The sequence below is a fragment of the Callithrix jacchus genome, chromosome 16, assembly GCF_049354715.1.
Source record: "Callithrix jacchus isolate 240 chromosome 16, calJac240_pri, whole genome shotgun sequence".
In the NCBI taxonomy this organism is placed as follows: Eukaryota; Metazoa; Chordata; class Mammalia; order Primates; family Cebidae; genus Callithrix; species Callithrix jacchus.
This window is the reverse complement of record NC_133517.1, coordinates 33,401,760-33,422,788: the sequence shown is the minus strand read 5'-3', so window position 1 is coordinate 33,422,788 and position 21,029 is coordinate 33,401,760. Positions and strand designations below refer to the sequence as shown.

General features: G+C 38.8%; 1 protein-coding gene across 26 annotated transcripts in view; it reads left to right on the top strand.

The window, feature by feature from the left end:
* The window catches only part of TMEM67 (transmembrane protein 67), an 88,132-nt gene that overhangs the window by 7,080 nt on the left and 60,023 nt on the right, over positions 1–21,029 (top strand). For 7 of the 26 annotated variants that reach the window (XR_001907616.4, XR_614516.4, XM_035276433.3 and 4 more), the window contains 7 exons: positions 7,592–7,691; positions 9,520–9,589; positions 9,687–9,761; positions 17,512–17,574; positions 19,355–19,509; positions 19,645–19,753; positions 20,745–20,831. Coding sequence is in view for 23 of the 26 variants with exons in the window: in XM_035276433.3 (XP_035132324.3) it covers positions 7,592–7,691; positions 9,520–9,589; positions 9,687–9,761; positions 17,512–17,574; positions 19,355–19,509; positions 19,645–19,753; positions 20,745–20,831 (659 nt within the window). In the remaining 3 variants the exon portion in view is untranslated. Of the gene's footprint in view, positions 1–5,690; positions 5,762–7,591; positions 7,692–9,519; positions 9,590–9,686; positions 9,766–17,511; positions 17,575–19,354; positions 19,510–19,644; positions 19,754–20,744; positions 20,832–21,029 lie in introns of all 26 variants that reach the window. The other 19 variants (XM_078352690.1, XM_078352689.1, XM_078352686.1 and 16 more) reach the window with 6 other exon arrangements.

The following is a 21,029-nucleotide window of genomic DNA, read 5'->3' as shown; positions in this document are numbered from 1 at the left end:
CCTGTACCACAGGGTTAAGACCCTATCTCAAAAAAAAAAGTTAAAAAATCATTGTTTTCAGTTGATTTGATTGTATGTTTAAAACACCCAAGAGAATGACTAAAAACTAGGGCTGTGTGCGGTGGCTTACGCCTAGCACTTTGGGAGGCTGAGGTGAGCGGATCATGAGGTCAGGAGATTGAGACCATCCTGGCCAACATGGTGAAACCCCGTCTCTACTAAAAATCCAAAAAAATTAGCTGGGCATGATGGCACATGCCTGTAATCCCAGCTACTCAGGAGGCTGAGGCAGGAGAATTGCCTGAACCTAGGAGGCAGAGATTGCGGTGAGCCAAGATCGTGCCATTGCACTACAGCCTGGATGATAGTGCAGACTCTGTCTCAAAAAAAAAAAAAAAAAAAAAGAAAAACCAGCAGCAAAAAAGCAGTGATGTTTACAGTAGCAACAAAAAAGAAAAAATACTTAGGCATATTCTTTCTTTTCTTTTCCTTTCTTTCATTTTTTTGTTTGAGTTTTGCTGTTGTTGCCCAGGCTGGAGTGCAGTGGCGTGATCTCGGCTCACTGCAACCTCCACCTCCCAGGTTCAAACAATTATTCTGCCTCAGCCTCCTGAGTAGCTGGGATTATAGGCTTGGGCCACCATGCCTGGCTAATTTTGTATTTTTAGTACAGACATGGTTTCTTCATGTTGGTCACACTGGTCTCAAACTCCCGACCTCAGATGACCCACCCACCTCAGCATCCCAAAGTAGTGTTGGGATTACAGGTGTGAGCCACTGTGCCTGGCCTTGGCATATATTTTATTTATTTATTTATTTTTTGAGACAGAGTTTCGCTGTTGTTACCCAGACTGGAGTGCAATGGCACAATCTCGCCTCACCGCAACCTCCGTCTCCTGGGTTCAAGCAATTCTCCTGCCTCAGTCTCCTGAGTAGCTGGGACTACAGGCGCGCACCACCATGCCCAGCTAATTTTTGTATTTTTAGTAGAGACAGGGTTTCACCTTGTTCACCAGGATGGTCTCCATCTGTTGACGTCATGATCCACCCGCCTCAGCCTCCCAAAGTGCTGGGATTATAGGCGTGAGCCACCGCGCCAGCTGGCATATACTTTAGAAGGAATGCGCAACATAATTAATTGAAGGAATTTGTTAATATTACTGAGAGATACGAAGGCAGGCTTTTATAAGTGAAGATGCATCATTTATTTTTGGATGGGAAGATTACGTATTAGAAAGATGTCAACTCTCCTACCAGTCTATATATTTTAAAGGATCTTAGTAAATTCTATCAGGATATTGTTTGTTTGTTTTGGGGTAATATACAAATAGATTTTGAAGTTTATCAGGAAAGATATATGAAAAGATAAAAAAATTCTGGGAAGGGAAAGAAGGAACTACCCCATCAGATATTATGCATGTTATAAAGCTATTATAATAACATGTATGACAGGCATATGGGTACACAGACTGATTGATGAGACTTAAACCAGATCATCAGAATAGGTTCAATTTATGTGGGAATTTGGTATGTGAAAAAAGTGACATTTCATATATGTGGAAATAAGACTGATTAATGGTGCTGAGAAAACTGAGAAAACACTAAGTTGGGTTTCTACCTTATTTCTGAGAAAATTAAACCTCAAATGAGTGAAATATTAAATATGAATATATGAAAGTTCTTAAAAAAATGTAGGAAAAATTTGTGTAGTTTTGGTATAATAGGCCTAAGAATGACCAAAAATACTCAATCACTTTGGAGACCTATGTGGGAGGATTATTTGAGCCCAGAAGTTTGAGACCAGCCTGGGCAACACAGGAAGACTCTGTCTCTACAAAAAGAAAAAAACCACAGAAGGAAAAATTGGTAAATTTACAGAATGCCATAAAATTATAATACCAAAAACCAAACTACAAACTAAAGAAAAGTATTAATGCACACAATAGACAGAGGTCAAAGTTCTTCAATAAATGTAAAGCTCCTACAGGTAAATAAGAGTAAGATGAATAGCCCAATTTTTAAAACAGCCAAAAAATCATGAGTAAAGTTCACACAGAAAAAAATATTTTAACATGAGAAAAATGTTCAACCTTACTCAGAGTAAGAAGTACATTAAAACCAAAATGAGATTTTACTTTTAACCTACCAGATTTTATTATAAAAATTATTTAGCCTGGCATAGTGGCTCACCCCTGTAATCCCAGAACTTCAGAAGGCTGAGGTGGGTGGATCACCTGAGGTTAGGAGTTCAAGACCAGCCTGACCAACATAGTGAAACCCCATCTCTACTAAAAATATAAAATTGGCCGGGTATGATGATGAATGCCTATAATCCCAGTTACTTGGGAGGCTGAGGCTGGAGAATCACTTGAACCAGGAGACAGAGGTTGCAGTGAGCCAACATTGTGCCATTGTGCTTTAGCCTGGGCAACAAGAGTGAAACTCCGTCTCAAAAAAAAGTTTTCAACTTTGGCAACGCATTTTTTTTTTTTTTTTTTTTTTTAGACAGAGTTTTCGCTCTTGTTACCCAGGCTGGAGTGCAATGGCATGATCTCGGCTCACCACAACCTCCGCCCCCTGGGTTCAGGCAATTCTCCTGCCTCAGCCTCCTGAGTAGCTGGGATTACAGGCACGTGCCACCATGCCCAGCTAATTTTTTGTATTTTTAGTAGAGATGGGGTTTCACCATGTTGACCAGGATGGTCTCGATCTCTTGACCTCGTGATCCACCCACCTTGGCCTCCCAAAGTACTGGGATTACAGGCTCGAGCCACTGCGCCTGGCCTTGGCAATACATTTTTAAGGATACCGGGAAACAGTCATTCATGCATCAGTGGAAAATTATAAGTTGGTGCAATCTCTGTGGAGAGCAAATTTACAGTACTTATAAAAATTTAAAATACAGATTATCTTTGCCCAGAAAGCTCTCATCTAGAAATTTCTCGTTTGAATACACTTAACTGTATGCATGAAGAAGTGTTTGTATGTTTTTTCTTGCAACATTATTCCTAAGACAAAAGATCGTCAACAATATAAGAATCTATCACCGGGCGCGGTGGCTCAAGCCTGTAATCCCAGCACTTTGGGAGGCCGAGGCCAGTGGATCACGAGGTCAAGAGATTGAGACCATCTTGGTCAACATGGTGAAACCCCGTCTCTACTAAAAATACAAAAAATTAGCTGGGCATGGTGGCACATGCCTGTAATCCCAGCTACTCAGGAGATTGAGGCAGGAGAATTGCCTGAACCCAGGAGGCAGAGGTTGCAGTGAGCCGAGATCGCACCATTGCACTCCAGCCTGGGAACAAGAGCAAAACTCCGTCTCAAAAAAAAAAAAAAAAATCTATCAAGATGAGATCAAATAAATTATTATATAGTCATACAATGGTATAGAATGCAATTATGGAAAAATAAACAGGCAGCTCTACACATTGCTATAGAAAGAAATCTAAGGTATATTGAGTAAGAAAGCAAGATATAAAATAATTTATTCATTTATCTACAAATATTTATTGAGTACCTGCTATTTATCAGCACTATTTTATGTATTTGGTATGCCGTTATTTAGCTTTTTAAAGACCATTATATATGCATATGTGCTTGTATATGCACAGGCTATTTCTGAAAAAATTCATAAGAATCTGGTAACAATGTTGCCTCCTGAGTGAAGAACTGAGTGTCTGGGAATGTTGGGAAAGAGACTTAATTTTTATTTATTTTCTTTTTTGAGATGCGTCTCGCTATGTTGCCCAGGATGGAGTGCAGTGGCTAGTCACAGGCGCAGTCCCACTACTGATCAGCCCAGGAGTTTTGACCTGCTCCATTTCCAACCTGTGCCGATTCACCCCTCCTTAGGCAACCTGGTGGTCCCTCGCCCCTGGGAGGTCACCATACTGACGCTGAACTTAGTGTGGACACCCGATCGGCATAGTGCACTACAGCCCAGAATTCCTGGCCTCAAGTGATCCTCTCACCTTAACCTCCCAAGTAGCTGGGACTACAGGCACGTGCCACCGCACCCGGCTAATTTTTATTTTAAATCCTTTTGTGCTTGGTGCGTTGGCAGACGCCTATAATCCCAGCACTTTGGGAGGCCTAGTGGGCAGTTCTGAAGTTCAAGACCACCCTGGCCAACATGGTGAAACCCCATCTCTACTAAACATACGAAAATTGGCTGAGCATGATGGCAGGCGCCTGTCGTCCCAGCTACTTGGGAAGCTGAGGCAGGAGAATTGCTTGAACCCAGGAGGCAGAGATTACAGTGAGTGAGATTGCACAACTGCGCTGCAGCGTGGGTGACGAGCAAAACTCTTTCTCAAAAAATAAAATAAATTATTTTGTGCCTTTTATTTTTATACTTAATTACCCAAAGATTAATTTTTTAATTAAAAAATTATTTATGTTTTATCTTTAAATTATTTTTTAATTTTAGTAATTATTTTTGTAGCAATGGGGGGGGTCTCACTATATAGCTCAGGCTGGTCTAGAACTCCTGGCCTCAAGCAATCCTCCTGCTTTGACCTCTCAATGTGTTGGGATTACAGGTGTGAGCCACTATCCCTGGTCTTTTATTTATTTATTTTTTAGAGACGAAGTCTTGTTACGTTACCCAGGCTGGATTCAAACTCCTGGGCTTAAGCAATCCACGTCACCTGGCTTCTTAGTAGTTTCATTGGCACCGTTGCCTCCATTGAAAAGATTAACTAGATTCTCATAGTATTTGGGGGTCTATTCTTAGGGATTGGAGTAATGAAAGTTTTATGACTTGGATGGAAATTTGAATTTATTCCATTTCATGATGTACTGTTTCTACTATAAATCTTAGGATTATGGAAAATCTTTAATTTTTAATTTTTCATTATCCTAAAATTATATTAAAATCCAGATTTTAATTATAAATTTGGAATAAAAATTGGCATTATTTAAAGTAGGGCAGTTCAGTAGAAATACAGTGCAAACCAAATATGTAATTTTTAATTTTCTTGTCTACACATTAAAAAATAAAAAGAAACAAGTGAAATGAGTTTTAATACTGTATTTTATTTAGCCTAATATTATTTAAAATATTATCATTTGAACAGGTAATCAAGGTAAACAGTTTTTGGGATATCTTCGTTCTTTTGTTCTTTTTTTTTTTTTTGAGATGGAGTTTTACTCTTGTTGCCCAGGCTGGAGTGCAATGGCACAATCTCAGCTCACTGCAACCTCTGCCTTCCAGGTTCAAGCAATTCTTCTGCCTCAGCCTCTAGACTAGTTGGGACTACAAGCACCCAACACTGCACCTGGCTAATTTTTGTATTTTTTAGTAGAGACGGGGTTTTACCATATTCATCAGGCTGGTCTTGAACTCCTGACCTCAGGTGATCCGCCCGCCTCAGCCTTCCAGAGTGCTGGGATTAGAGGCATGAGCCACTGTACCCAGCAGGCCATGGTATTAGTTGTACAGGTAGAGAGAATAATTCTGTTTCTGAACATACTTTAAAGAGAGAGCTGACAGGGTTTGCAGATCTGTTTTTTATTTTTATTTTTTTGATATGGAACATGAGGAGACTCTTATGGACTGGAGTAAATGGTCAAATGGAGCTGTCATTTATTGAGAAAGGGATGACTGTATGAGGAACAAGTTGTTCATCTTTACTTTTGTTAAAGTCACTTTTTACCACCATGTACAAACTTAAAACATCTTGTAGGCGCAGCACTTTGGAAGGCCGAGGCGGGTGGTTCACAAGGTCAAGAGATCGAGACCATCCTGATCAACAAGGTGAAACCCCATCTCTACTAAAAATACAAAAATTAGCTGGGCCTACAAATATTAGGTGGTGCGCACCTGTAGTCCCAGCTACTCGGGAGGCTGAGGCAGGAGAATTGCTTGAACCCAGAAGGTGGAGGTTGCGGTGAGCCGAGATTGCGCCATTGCACTCCAGTCTGGGTAACAACAGCGAAACTCTGTCTCAAAACAAAACATTATGGATAAGACCACAATCCTCTTTGACCACTTTTCCCAATGCTGATTTTCTATTGCTCCCTCAACCCCAAAGTAATTGGTTATTTTGGGATGTTTATTTTGGGGGGTGTGTGCGCGCGTGCTCACATTCAGAATTTTTTTCTGTTTTGTTGTAAGGATCTATATTATGTAGCTACAGGAAACGTAGTGGTATATTTGCTTAAAAGTTTCATATACAAATATTAGTCTAGCATACTTTTTTCAGTTAGCGATAGATATGCTCTGATGCTCTGTTAGATTTACCTGATTCTTTTTTTTTTTGAGACAGGGTCTTACTCTTGCCCAGGCTAGAAAGTAGTGATGCTCGCTGCAACCTCGACCTTCCAGGTTCAAGCGATTCTCATGCCTCAGCCACCTGAATAGCTAGGATTACAGGCACATGCCACCATACCTAGCAAATTTTTGTGTGTGTTTTTTTTTTTTAGTAGAGATGAGGTTTAGCCATATTGGCCAGGCTGGTCTTGAATTCCTGGCCTCATGTGATCCACTCACCTTGGCCTCACAAAGTGCTGGGATTACAGGCATGAGCCTCCTCATCTTGCCTTAGCTGATTCTGTTTGTTTGTTTGTTTGTTTGTTTGTTTGCTTGTTTGTTTGAGACAGAGTCTCACTCTGTCACCAGGCTGGAGTGCAGTGGTACGATCTCAGCTCACTGCAACCTTCGCCTCCCAGGTTCAAGCAATTCTGCTGCCTCAGCCTTCTGAGTAGCTGGGACTACAGGCGTGCACCACCACTCCCTGCTAGTTTTTGTATTTTTAGTAGAGACAGGGTTTCATGAGGTTCGCCACGATGGTCTCGATATTTTGACTTCGAGATCTTCCCACCTCGGCCTCGCAAGTAGCTGGGACTATAGGCGCACGCCACCATGCCCAGCTGATTTTTGTATTTTTAGTAGAGATGATTTCACAGCAGGCTGGTCTTGTGATCTTCCCATCTCAGCCTCCCAAAGTGCTGGGATTACAGGCGTTCAGCCACCGCAGCCAGCCACCTGATTTTTAAAAATCTATTCCATAGTATTTTGTAGCATGAATATACCACCATTTTGCTATTTTAAATATTCATGTTGTTTATAACAAATAATGCTTCAATGAATATCCTTACATACATGTTCAAGTGTTTCTGTAGGTTAGGTATGTAAACACAAAATTGTACCTTTGTAAGGATGTGAATTTAAAACTTTAATAGACACTACTAAAAGCCTTCTAAGTTGCAGAAACTTATTAGTAACCTATGAAAATACTTACTTCCCCATCCTAGTGTGACAATATATAGATAAGAGGTAAGAAGATTTTGAGGGAAAAAAACACTTAATTTTTATGATGACTTGGAAAATTATTCTCTATATTTTACTATGTGAGAATAGGGAAGGCATCACCGCTCTTTTTTTGAAGGCATGGACAGGGTATGAAGGCATTACTTCTCTATACTTAATTACGGAGATACTTGTTATGCCTTTAATGCAAATAAAGTGTTTTGAGAATTATTAGAATAATTGTTACAGTTGGGTTTTGTTAAATATTTTCTAAATTTGTAGAAGCTTGTATGTTTGCTATGAGTTACATCTTTATTTTGTTTCTAAACTGTTTAGTGGAAAGAGATGTTAATGGAACATTGTTGTCTCAAGCAACTTGTGAGCTCTGTGATGGAAATGAAAACTCTTTTACAGTAGCAAATGCTTTACGAGACAGGTATGCAGTGTGATGGGGGCTGACTTATTAATACCATCTTATATTAATGTATAATCTATACTTTTAAGAGTATTTTTCTCTCGTATCACTTGCTTCTTACAATAACCCAAGGAAGGATAGAAGTAGACATTAACAGATACAGAAGCTGAGGCCCAGAGCATGAGGCAGAATAGGGTTCAAATTTTGGTCCAGTCTATTAGTTATTTGACCTCGGATGGCTCACTACTTCACAATCCCTTGTCTTTGGAATGGTAATAAACCACCCACTTCATAGGCTATAATGGCTCAGAAACAAATAAGTACAGTTCTTAGTGTAGTGCTACAAAGTAACCACTCTGTAAAGGGTAGCTATTTTTTTTTTGTTACTATGTCATTTGTCTATAATCTATAATGTAATTATATGCTAAGTACTATGCTAACACTCTTATGTATTAAAATGTGACATAGAAAAAAAATTGCATACTAAATCATAACCCAGGTACCCTGATTTATAGTCTCATTTTCTGTTACTTCCTGTTCCCCCTTTGTACATGTGTTTGTGAACCATAGGCACGTGTGCGCGTGCACACACACACACACACACACACCTCTGCCTGCCTATGTGCGTCCCTCTAACTTAAGCATGTTACTCCAATTTCAGCTTCTTTATTTTTTTTATGTGAGATAGAATCTCACTCTGTCACCCAGGCTGGAGTACAGCGGTGCAATCTCTGGCTCACTGAAACCTCGGCCTCCTGGGCTCAAGATACTCTTCTGCCTCAGCCTCCTCAGTAGCTGGGACTACAGGCACACACCACCATGCCCAGCTAATTTTTGTGTTTTTAGTAATGACAGGGTTTCACCTTATTGGCCAGGCTGGTCTCAAACTCCTGACCTCGTGATCTACCCCCCTTTGCCTCCCAAAGTGCTGGAATTACAGGCGTGGGCCACTGCACCCAGCCTTCTTTAATTTTTTTAGAGGCCTACATCATGACTTCCCTTGAGGCACAGTTTTTTCTTTAGTTTCCAGGTTTAATACAGAAAATAGTTGAGCAGCTTTTCTGAGGGCTAGTGTTGGATTATCTTTTCTTTAAGGCTGACCTGAGTTACAGCATCCAAATACTGATTACTGGGCTGATCCCCAAGTTTACCCCTCTATTATTTCCCCTAGCCTAGTCTGTTTTACGCCATGTGCAAGCCCCACTCCTACCTGCTCTATCTTGCAAGTGATGAACACCCATATATTGACTCATCACTGTCCTCACTGGTCTGGTACCCTCCCTCTCTCTACTCTACGTCATTCATTACTGAAAGATATGAAGTATTTTCCTAAAGTAAACAAAGATGATAAATAGAATTTATTTAAAAGTCTTGGTTGTAGGTTTGATAGGAGCTATATATACATTTCTCTTTAAATTATGCTACCTCTTTACTTTGTGGCACATAAAATAAGGAAAGTATATTTGATTAACTAATTGTAAAAATTGATTGGGTTTATTTATGCGAGTTTGTTGGTCTCTTTTTTTTTCCTCGATAATGTGCATTTTGATATTGGTCTCTTTTGTTAGTTGGGTGATATAATTATCTTTGATATTTAGAATTACTCATTCTGTACAGTCCACGTAGTTAAAACTCTTCTATTATTGATTAATTTACTTTATACTTTGCTTTGTAACACAGAAGGGTCTAAAACTATTCAAATCAGTGTTATTTTAAATTTGTTTGACATATTTATGTAATTGCTTACTGAATGAATCTAATCCATTGTTTAGGAAGACAGCTTTTCTATTAAATTAGGTTTAGTATAATTTGTTCACATTTTAAAAATTATTTTTGTTATATCGAACAGGTGCATCCGATGTGAGCCAACATTTGTCAATACCAGCAGGTCCTGTGCATGTTCAGAACCTAACATTTTAGTAAGGCTAAGCAAATTGATGAAGTATATATATTTTTATTTCAGTTGCTTATGCCTTTTCATAACCTTCTATTTTTTTTCCTCATTTATTTATGAAGACAGGAGGATTATGTTTCAGCAGCACAGGGAGTTTTCCTCTACGTAGAATTTCAACTGCACGTTATGGAGAGGTTGTGAGTATGTTTAAATTTTTTTGTTCTGTTGTTAAGGAACTTTCTATATTTCATTCATTAGTAATTAATTTTGGGCTAAAATGAGAAACACTTTTGTGCAAATCATTTTAAAACAGAAACACATATCAATCTAAGAAACATTAGTCTAATAATTCGGCATTATAATTTCTAAGTACAGTACTTAGTCTGTACCATAGCCTGTTTGTTTTTCAGTACTTTACAGAATGTTTACACCAGAAATGTCTGGTATATGTCCTGTATAGGATGCAGTATAATACATTTAAGGGGCCAGGTGTGGTGGCTCACACCTGTAATCCCAGCACTTTGGGAGGCCAAGGTGAATGGATCATGAGGTCAGGAGTTCGAGACCAGCCTGAGCAACATGGTGAAACCCCGTATCTATTAAAAATATAAAAATTAGCCGGGCGTGGTGGCATACACTTTTAATCCCAGCTACTCAGGAGGCTGGGTCACAGAGTAAGACTCCCTCTCAAAAAATACATACATACATACATAATACATTTAAGGGCACCAGAAACTCTAGATTTGAAGCCTGGATTTGCAAGTCATTAGTTTTGTATCCTTGAACCTTGAGAAAATTCCAAAACTTCAATTTATTGTCTGTAAATTTGTCATAATGAAAGTACCTTTATCACAGAGCCTGTACATAGTAAGCATTAGATAAATCAGGATTATTCTTTTTTTTTCCTTTTTTTTTTAAGATGGAAGCTCTGTTGCGAGGGCTGGAGTATAGTGGCACTGTAACCTCTGCCTTCTGGGTTCAAGCTATTCTCCTGCCTTAGCCTCCTGAGCAGCTGGGATTACAGACACCAGCCACTATGTCCAGCTAATTGCTTTTTCTTTTTTTATATATTTATTTAAAGATGGGGTTTCACCTTGTTGGTCAGGTTGGTCTTGAACTTCTGACCTCAGGTGATCCACCCGCCTTGGCTTCCCAAAGTGTTGGGATTATAGGTATGAGCCACCGTGTCTGGGCTTAATTTTTTTTATTTTTAGTAGAGATGGGGTTTCACTATGTTGACCAGGCTGGTCTCAAAACTCCTGACCTCAGGTAATGCGTCCACCTCAGCCTCCCAAAGTGCTGGGATTATAGGCGTGAGCCACCTCGCCTAGCCAGGATTATTCTTATTTGGCCAGATTGTTCCTTATTTTGTGGATGAGATTATTGAGGCCTAGAGTTAGAGCTTTGGTAACAGATGCTGTTGATAACTAGTTCTAGGGTATAAAATGGGAAGTAAGTTGATGAATTGTAACTAAAGAGATCACAAATCCAAGAGAACAAGAGTTAGATGACTAGGTGTTGGAATAGGAATTAATGAATGAACACTGAGGATGCCTTAGTATATCAGAGCTTGGGGTGGACAGGCTGTGATCTAGTTGTTAATATCATTATTGTTAATATTATTGTTGAACTTAGGAGTGATTAAGAGGACTGTGAGAGTAGCAATGATGAGAGTGGGATCTAGGCTCTTGATGAATCAAGCAAGTATAGTTCTTGTGAAGTATAGTTCCTCTCCTCCAGTATAGCTCTTGTGAAGAAGACAGGCAAGTACAAAGTAGTTACAAGACAACAAAATAGAAGCTAAAATAGCTGTATACATAGGGAACTCTGAGATTATCTAAAAACTGGCTCATCTGTAACAAAGTACATGTCTTCTGGGGCATTCTCCTCCAGATTGAAGTGAATGTGTGTATATGATTATTAAATTTGCAGGTCTTTAATTTTCCTTTTTTCTTTTTTTCAAATGATTAAGTTGAAATAATTTTGCTGGAAGTCTCAACAATGGCTCTTTGTTCTTTCTGGTCTGAGATCCCCAATTACTTAGTGGTCATGTCCCTTTAGCTTCCTCCAATTTGGAACCAGGTCCTCAGTGTTTCCTGTCTTTCATGAATGCAACAGTTTTGAAGATTACAGGCCTTACCATTCCTACAGATTCTTTCCTCATATTCAGTACCTGCTAAAAGCCACAAAAAAGATGCCATGTTCTTCTCAGTGCACTGCATCACATCCAGGGGCACACAATATCTACCTGTGCCACCATTGATGCCATTAACCTTGATCATCTGCCCTAAAGTCACCATGGCTACCATAAAGTTACCGTTTTCCATTTGTAATTGATTAGTATTTGTGAGGAGTATTTCTAAGATTACACTTTCTCACTAACCCTTAACCCACTAGCATTAGTCTCCATTGTTGATGCTTGCCCTTAACAACCACTATTGTGATGGTTGCCAAAGGTTAATTTTTGATTTCCACCGACATTTGATTACGTCCACATTTATTAATTGACATGCTATTGTAAGGAAGAACTATCTCTTCTTCCCCATTTATATACTTACTTTTTTTTTTTTTGAGATGGACTCTTGCTCTGCCACCCAGGCTGGAGTGCAGTGGTGCGATTTTGGCTCACTGCATCTTCTGCCTCCTGGGTTCAAACAATTCTTTTGCCACGGCCTCCTGAGTAGCTGGGATTAGGGTGTGTGCAACCATGCCTGGCTAATTTTTTTTGTATTTTTAGTAGAGACAGGGTTTCACCGTGTTGGTCAATCTCCTGACCTCTTGATCCGCCCCCACCTCCCCCGGCCTCCCAAAGTGCTGGGATTACAGGCATGAGCTACCACCCCCAGCCTATATACTTATTTTTAAAAATTAATGTCCACGTGGATTTATGGGTTTCTCATTTATTCAGTTAGTTTTAATCTAATATATTCATTATTTGTTTTGATGCTCAAATTGTCCTATATCTGACCAATAAAAGTCCTTTCAAGTTAGCACCTGCATTTTTTTTTTTTTGGACATGTCCCCATCATTCTTTCAGCATTCGCTTACTTTATGGTACAAGAAGATTTCTAGGCTGATCTTGTACTTTTCCATTTTTCCTCCCTCACCCCTGAAATCAGCCATTTCTTTTGTTTGTTTGTTTGGGATAGAGTTTTGCTCTTGTTGCCCAGGCTGGAGTGCAATGGCTCGATCTTGGCTTATTGCAACCTCGGCCTCCTGGGTTCAAGTGATTCTCCTACCTCAGCCTCCCGAATAGCTAGGATTACAGGCATGTGCCACCATGCCCAGCTAATTTTTGTATTTTTAGTAGAGACGGGATTTGTCCATATTAGTCAGGCTGGTCTTGAACTCCCAACTTCAGGTGACCTGCCCACCTCGGCCTCCCAAAGTGCTGGGATTATAGGTGTGAGCCACCATACCCAGCTGGAGTCAACCATTTCTTTAATTAGTTTTGAAGAATAATATTTAGAAACCAAGATTAACACACTTAGTATGTCCTCTCAGCAAACATAGCTAGGAAATATACACATATCTACATACACATATCTATGACTATTTTTGTGTCTGTATATATACTAAAATAAATGGGCCAGGCACAGTGGCTCATGCCTGTAATCCTAGAGCTTTGGGAGGCCAAGGTGGATCCCTTGAGGTCAGGAGTTTGAGACCAGCCTGGCCAACAATGTGAAACCTTGTCTCTACTAAAAATACAAAAATTAGCTGGATATGGTGGTGCACACCTGTAATCCCACCTACTGGGAAGCTGAGGCAGGAGAATTGCTTGAATCTGGAAGGCAGAGGTTGCAGTGAGCCAAGATTGCACCACTGTACTTCAGCCTGGGCGGCAGAGTGAGACCTGTCTCAAAATAAATACATAAAATAAAATAAAAATAGCTGATACAGATACCTTCAATTCTGAAGCAATATCTCAGGGTTCTTTCTAACCTTTCCCTTTGATAGGTTTTACATATCTTCTCCAGTAGTGAAAATCTGGGGTTCATTATCCTCCATTTATTCATATGGTCAATGTAACCAATCTTCCAACCCCCTCACTTTCTCTTCCACCTCCACATTCTCCCTCCTCTGATAGCACCATGCAGTCGACTAATTGTAGACTTCTTTGATAGGTGGGTAGGGAGGTTCCATCCTTAATGTTGTTCTGATTCAGTTAATGTATTTCATTTAAATATACCAGATTCTTTTTAATTAAAAGAAATTAATGCTAAATTTAAAAAAAAACCGCCTCAACCCTCCCCAGTACTTTCTGGGTCCCACACACAGGCACTTTAGCGGTGACTGGAGGATGGGGCACTGGGAACAGGAATGACACCACCATTGGGCCTGGGGCACCTGAGGACAACTGGAGTGCTCCAGGAGAACTGCAAAAGTCTAGCAGAGCAACACCGGTGTGGGCAGGGAAGGACAGCCTGACAGGCTGGCGGGGCAACTCCCACCACTGAGAAGAAGGGCCGCCTGCAAGGCAACGGCCATAGGAGGCCAGCAATGGGTGTCTGCTGCCTCAGAGGACCCCCCAGTACTGCCAATGTCACGAGGCAGAGGGTGGGGGACTCGAAATCAGCCAGATTACGCATCCCTGCATCCCACACACTTCCCAAAGTCAGGAAGGAGAGGCAAGGGGCCCATAGGTGGAATGAGAAGAGCGGTCCCATTTGCCATGAATGTCTGTCCCTCATCAGACCTGGCCAGGGAGAGCATGACATCACCACAGCAATTGTGCGCTAACCATACCAGTTCTAAACACTGATTCTTTCCTAAGTACAGGTTTGGAATTCCTGATTTTAACTCATGTTGCAACTGGTGTTCAGCCTGGTTCCATGTAGTCACTGTATAAAACATATAAACAAAATCTAGTTAAGATGGTTTTACTACCCTCACCTAGTCCTCAGTTTGCAAGAATAAGAGCTCATTTTATCCAAGTATATATAGGTCAGTCAGATTTTAAGGAATTGTTTACAGTAATTAAACTCAGAAGAGATTAGATTAATTAATAAACCAGAATACATGTTTATTAGTTTATGTTGAGACTATAATTGCAAATTAGACTGAAATACTTGTATTGACTTCATAACATACATTCTTCCTAATTAGAAAAGTCTGCTTTCAACATTAGGGTCAGCAGTTTTCTTAGAGAACAAAATTGGAACATAATTCTGTTTGTATAATTTTGTAACAAGGCATCCAATCCTACTCATCCTACACGTGTAATTTACTTGCCAATCAGAAAACAATCTTCACATGCATGAGTTAGTATCTCCCCATTCCTTTTCCCTCAAAGACATTAATAGTAAACTAACATTGTGGTTTGTGTTTTTCCCAACTTTATTTTGAACAATTTCAAAATTTCAGGAAAGCTGAAAGAATAAGACAATGACTATGCATATATCTTTAACCTAGGTTAACAAATTATTAGTTTTCCCACATTTGCTTTCTCTCTCTGTATATATGTAAATATATACACACACATAATTTTTTTCCCCTGAGCCATTTGAAAATAAGTTGTAGACATAATGGCATTGCACTCCAACTATTTTAGTGTGGCTCTCCTAAGAGTAAGAGAGTAAGGCGTTTTCCTAGAATCACACCCAAGGAATTTAAAATTATCATGATAGAATTAACTGATACCCGTTAATGCCCAAATTTTCCCAGTTGTTCAAAAGTGTTCTTTATTCTCCCTTCCTTTTTAGGGGGAAGGGAGACCTAGAATCCAATCAAGGATCCCACATTGCAGTTAGTCTTTCTAGTGTCCTTTAGTCTAGAACAGATCCCTGCTTCACTTTGCTTTTATGGTTTTCTCTTCTGTATTTTTCTGGTTGTTTTCTCATTATTAAACTCAGTGAAACACACTTTTGCAAGATATTGTATAGATGTTGTATACAGCCCATTGCATCACAACAAGGGGCATGTAATGTCTGTCAGGTTGTTCAGTTATTGGTGATACTAAATTTGATTGCTAGGCCAGGTGGTGCGGTAGCTCCATGCCTGTAAACCCAGCACTTTGGGAGACCAAGGTGGGTGGATCACCTGAGGTCGGGAGTTCAAGACCAGCTGGACCAACACGGTGGAACCCTGTCTCTACTGAAAATATAAAAATTAGCCAAGTGTGGCAGCAGCCTCCTGTAACCCCAGGTACTTGGGAGGCTTAAGGAGGAGAATCGCTTGAACCTGGGAGCCGGAGGTTACAGTGAGCTGAGATCATGCCATTGCACTTCAGCCTGGGTACATTTATTAGCTAGCAATTGTCTGTAGAAACAGTTTACTTTTTCTCTGTGCTTTTTCTTTTTAAAGCTTTATTATCAACTCATAGAATCTTTGTTTATTCATTGTGTTATAATCTGTTACTGTTATTCTTCTTTTCAAAGTTCAAGTTGTACCAAATTTGAACTTCTTTCAGCATAGCTCCTGTGTTGTTTTGATGTGACTTCTTTAGACTTTAGGGATTTCCTTGGTTTCTCTATACCATGTTCCAGACTCACTTTGTAAATGATATTTTTTAATAGTTCCGTAATATTCTGGCTTATGCACTAAAATTTGTATAATTGTATCTTCAGAGAATATTTAGGTTTTCAGTTATTAATTATATTGCTGTCAACCATTGTATACACTAAATATGTTTTCCCATTTGGAGTGATAATTGCCTTAAGATAAATTTCCTAAATGTTTCTAAATTTCTGGGTTAGAGTATATGGATATTGCTTTATAAAAGTATCTTGCAACTTTCACAATATCAATGGCGTTGTATCTGGCTCCATTTTACATGCATTTGTCAGTACTGTTGTGTTGCATTCCATTTTTACTTGTGTGTGTATGTGCCTCAGCCTTCTATGCATGTTTTTTTCTTACTAAATAATTTTTGCTTATTTTTATTTTTTATTTTTTAGACAGAGTTTCGCTCTTGTTACCCAGGCTGGAGTGCAATGGCACGATCTCAGCTCACCTCAACCTCTGCCTCCTGGGTTCAGGCAATTCTCCTGCCTCAGTCTCCTGAGTAGCTGGGATTACAGGCACGCGCCACCATGCCCAGCTAATTTTTTGTATTTTTAGTAGAGACGGGGTTTCACCATGTTGAGCAGGATGGTCTCAATCTCTTGACCTCGTGATCCACCTGCCTCAGCCTCCCAAAGTGCTGGGATTACAGGCTTGAGCCACTGCGCCCGGCCAGTTTTTGCTTATTAAAGATAAGAAAATAGTACCTTAAATTTTTATTATAGATTTATCTGATCTCTGTGGTCCCATGTTCATATAATTTAGTTGTATCATTTCTGTCTGTTCCCAGACAGTTTTCTCTGAAAGGTGCTTCTTAGTTTTTCATATTTTAGCAAGATGTGCAGATAAGCTTTAAAGCAATGGTTTTTAACCAAGGGTTTATGCATAGCCTTCAAAACCCATGTAATTACCTTGATCTAATCTGGAGACTCTGATTCTTTTTTGTTTGTGAAGCCAGGCATTTTTTGCTTTTAGAATGTTCTGCAGGTGATTGTAATGCTCACCATTGTTTGAGAAGCACCACTTTGGAGATTTGAAATGATTTCCCCTGTTTTTTTTTTTTTTTTTTTTTTTTGCTTGCCACTTTGGTACAGTATTTATAATAATTCTAAACCAATAAATATTAACCACTCAATACTAAGTCAGGATCTATTATTTTTTCTTTTGTTTGACACTATATTTTTTATGTTAGTGAAATAGGCATGTAGTATTTCTGGATTATAGACCCATTTCTTCTCTTTATATCTTTTGCCTAAGTGTTATTATTTTGTAAGTCAGTCCTATTTATAATAACTGACATTGGTTAAAAATCAATTTTTGTATTCCTATTAGTATCTGTTTTTCTACTAACATTGTGAAAGTAATGTGAGACACTTCTCATTCAGCAATAAGCATATTGACGTCATTTGAACTTAAAAATAAAATTCATCTTTTTGTTTACAGGGCATGTCTTTAACTTCAGAATGGTTTGCAAAGTATTTGCAATCATCAGCAGCTGCGTGTTGGGTAAGTTTGAATTTTTTAAATAAATTTCATTTCATTTTGAAGAATTGTACCATTTTTTTACCCAGATAATAAAAGTTTCTTTCTAAGTAGCTGTAGCATCTTAGTCATAATTTTATAAGAAGAATAAACCCTTTCTAGTGGGCTGAAAGGGAATACATAAAGAAGATGTTATTTAATATATACAAATTGAGTGTCTCCAAGCTTTTTTAGCTGAAAATGAGTGTTAGGGGAAACTGACTGTCACTTAGTAAATGTTTATTGATGACCTACTGTGTGTCAGGCCCAGTTTTTAAATCAGGTTAGATAGTTTAGAAAAAGAGAAAAATAATCCCTCATGGAGTTACAGTCTAAGTAAATGTCAGGTTGTGCTAAGTGCTATGAAGGCAAATAATTAAGAGTAAAGAACATAGAGCAGGTGGGGATGCTATTTTATGTCGTAATCAGGACAGGCACCTCTGAGAGGGCTATATTTAAGCAAAGAACTGAAAAAAGTGTGAGTGAGCCATGTAAACATCAAGGGGAAGTGTGTTATAAACAGAAACCATAGCAGGAGCAAAGGTCTCAAAATAGAGTTTACTGACTTATTCATTTAAGAGAGAAGGAGGAGGCTGGAGTGGCTGGAGCAGAGTGAGCAGGGAAAGCGGAGTGGAGATGAGGTTAGGGATGTAGGGAGTGGCTATGGCAAGGACCTGGGGCTTATTTTAAGGGGAGATAAAAGGATTTCATACAAAGGAAGACATGATAGAACTTCAGTTTTTGAAAGAATTATTGTAGCATGGAGAACAGAATTTGTTTGGGTAAGGACAGAAGCAGGAAGACCATTTAGGAGAGTATTAGAGTAACTTGAGTGAGAGATAGTGGACCATTGCATGAGGTGGTACTGTGGAAATGACACAAGGGTTTACTTTCAGCTATGCTTTGAAGATTTAGCTTACAGGATTTATTCATGAGCTGGATATGGGGCAAGAGAGAAAAAAAGTTCAAAGTTTTTCATGTGAATAAGTGTAAAAATGAAACTGTCCTCTCCTGATAGGGAAAACTAAGAAAGAAAGTTGAGAGGCAATCTCAACAAATGATCTTATTTTGTTGTTTATAAAGCAGATTACTTAAACAAAATGGATTAGATTTTATGTGTAAACTGTAATATACAAATTCTTATTCTTACAAATATAGTCTAATTATTTTTTTTTAATGTTGTGCTATGAGTTTTTCCTTAGTTCTTTCGGTTTCTTGTCTTTATATTATAGCCTAAAATTAGCAATTAAAATGTTCATGTTATTTCTCTTCCCATGTGGAAAGTTTATTTTCTGCTTAAGCCAGAGGAAAGGTTTTAACAAGCCAAAGAATACAAAAAAAAAGAATTAGTAGAATAGGTAAAAAAAAAAAAAAAAAATGTTTTTTTTTTGAGATGGAGTCTCACCCTGCTGCCCAGGCTGGAGTATGAAGTCTCAACTCACTGCAACCTCTGCCTCCTGGGCTCAAGATATTCTTCTGCCTCAGCTTCCCAGGTAGCTGGGACTACAGGTGTGTGCCACCACACTCAGCTAATTTTTATATTTTTAGTAGAGACAGGGTTTCATCACATTAGCCAGGCTGGTCTCAAACTCCTGACCTCAAGTGATCTGCCTGCCTCAGCCTCCCAAAGTGCTGGGATTATAGGCGTGAGCCACCGCACCTGGCCTAGAATAAGTAAAATTAAAACAAAATAAAATTTGTATATGAACTTTTGCATAGGCTGTTCAGGTTCACGTTACTTTTCTTTGCCATTGTTCTGGTATAGGTATATGCCAATCTAACATCTTGTCAAGCTCTTGGAAATATGTGTGTGATGAACATGAATTCTTACAACTCTGCCACATTTGATGCTTGTCGACTATTTCAGTTTATCTTTGAAAATACTGGCGGACTGAGCACTGTTCATTCTATTTCATTTTGGTAAGGATATTTTGATTAATGAAATGTTATTTTTACTGAATTCATTATGTTTATGAATATATTCACAAATAATAATAATGTTAATAATAAGAAATATTTATTCTCCATTATTAAAACAATTGTAACTATTTATAGGAGACAGAATCTTCCTTGGCTGTTCTATGGAGACCAGTTAGGATTAGCACCTCAAGTGCTCAGTACTGCTTTTCTTCCTACAAATTTCAGTTTCAAAGGAGAAAACCAGGTAAAAGTCTCTAATATCATTAGAGAATAACTACATTTTTATTTACAATTTTAAAAGGTAATAAAAAAGTTAGAATTCTTGTCTTTTTAGGTTGTTGCTACAAACTCAGTTACTAAAATAAATATAAATATTAGCAATTTATAACAACTAAACAGTATAGAGTTTAGCTACCTTATTGAATATATGGATACTTCTAGATTATGTGGTTATGGCAAGACATAGTACTTGTAGGTTTGGGAAGAGTACTTTTCATCACCAAATGCAAAAAAAGTCTCTGTCCAAAGCCGGGCGTGGTGGCTCACGCCTATAATCCCAGCACTTTAGGAGGCCGAGGCAGGTGGATCACGAGGTCAAGAGATCGAGACCATCCTGGTCAACAAGGTGAAACCCTGTCTCCACTAAAAATACAAAAATTAGCTGGGCATGGTGGCACACGCCTGTAGTCCCAGCTACTCCGGAGGCTGAGGCAGGAGAATTGCTTGAACCCAGGAGGCAGAGGTTGCAGGTGAGCCGAGATCATGCCATTGCACTCCAGCCTGGGTGACAAGAGTGAAACTCCATCTCAAACTAAAAAAAAAAAAAAAATCTCTGTCCTATTTTTTCATGTCTTAAAGAGGTGCTTTCAAAGATTGATGGGGGCTCTGTGACGTTGCCCAGCACTTCACAGGGCTAAATTCCCACCTCTAACTTTTTGAGCTTCCAGATTGAGCAGACACTATTCTCCCACATTGCCTCCCATTTAACAGATTCGAAAGGAGCTTATCTATCATTAGTGCTGCCTCTCAATTCTAGAATAATAATTTTCATGCAAAAAACCAGCCTAATTCTTTTAGGTATGTTTAGTCATAAAAATAGATTAAGCCTGAAAACAAAGGTAATTGAATGAAATTTTTCAACAAAAAAGATGAGTCAACAATGAAAATTTCTTTATAGGATATTGTATTACTTTCAGAGTATTTGACCTGATTTTGCTCTTGTTTTCTTTAATTAGAATACAAAACTGAAGTTTGTTGCTGCTTCCTATGATATAAGAGGAAATTTTCTCAAGTGGCAGACTTTAGAAGGAGGTGTTTTACAGGTAAGCATAATGCTAGTTAAAGAATTAATAATGTGCCTTGTTTATTCCCTCTTTTCTTTGCCTCAGGCTTTTCCTGAGAAGACAAGAGGAAAAAAACTAGATTTCCTAGTCTTTTCCTAGAAATAGACTAGATTTTGCCTGAGGCAAAGACAAGAGGAAAAGACTAGATTATTGTATGAATAGAGCATCAGTTACATA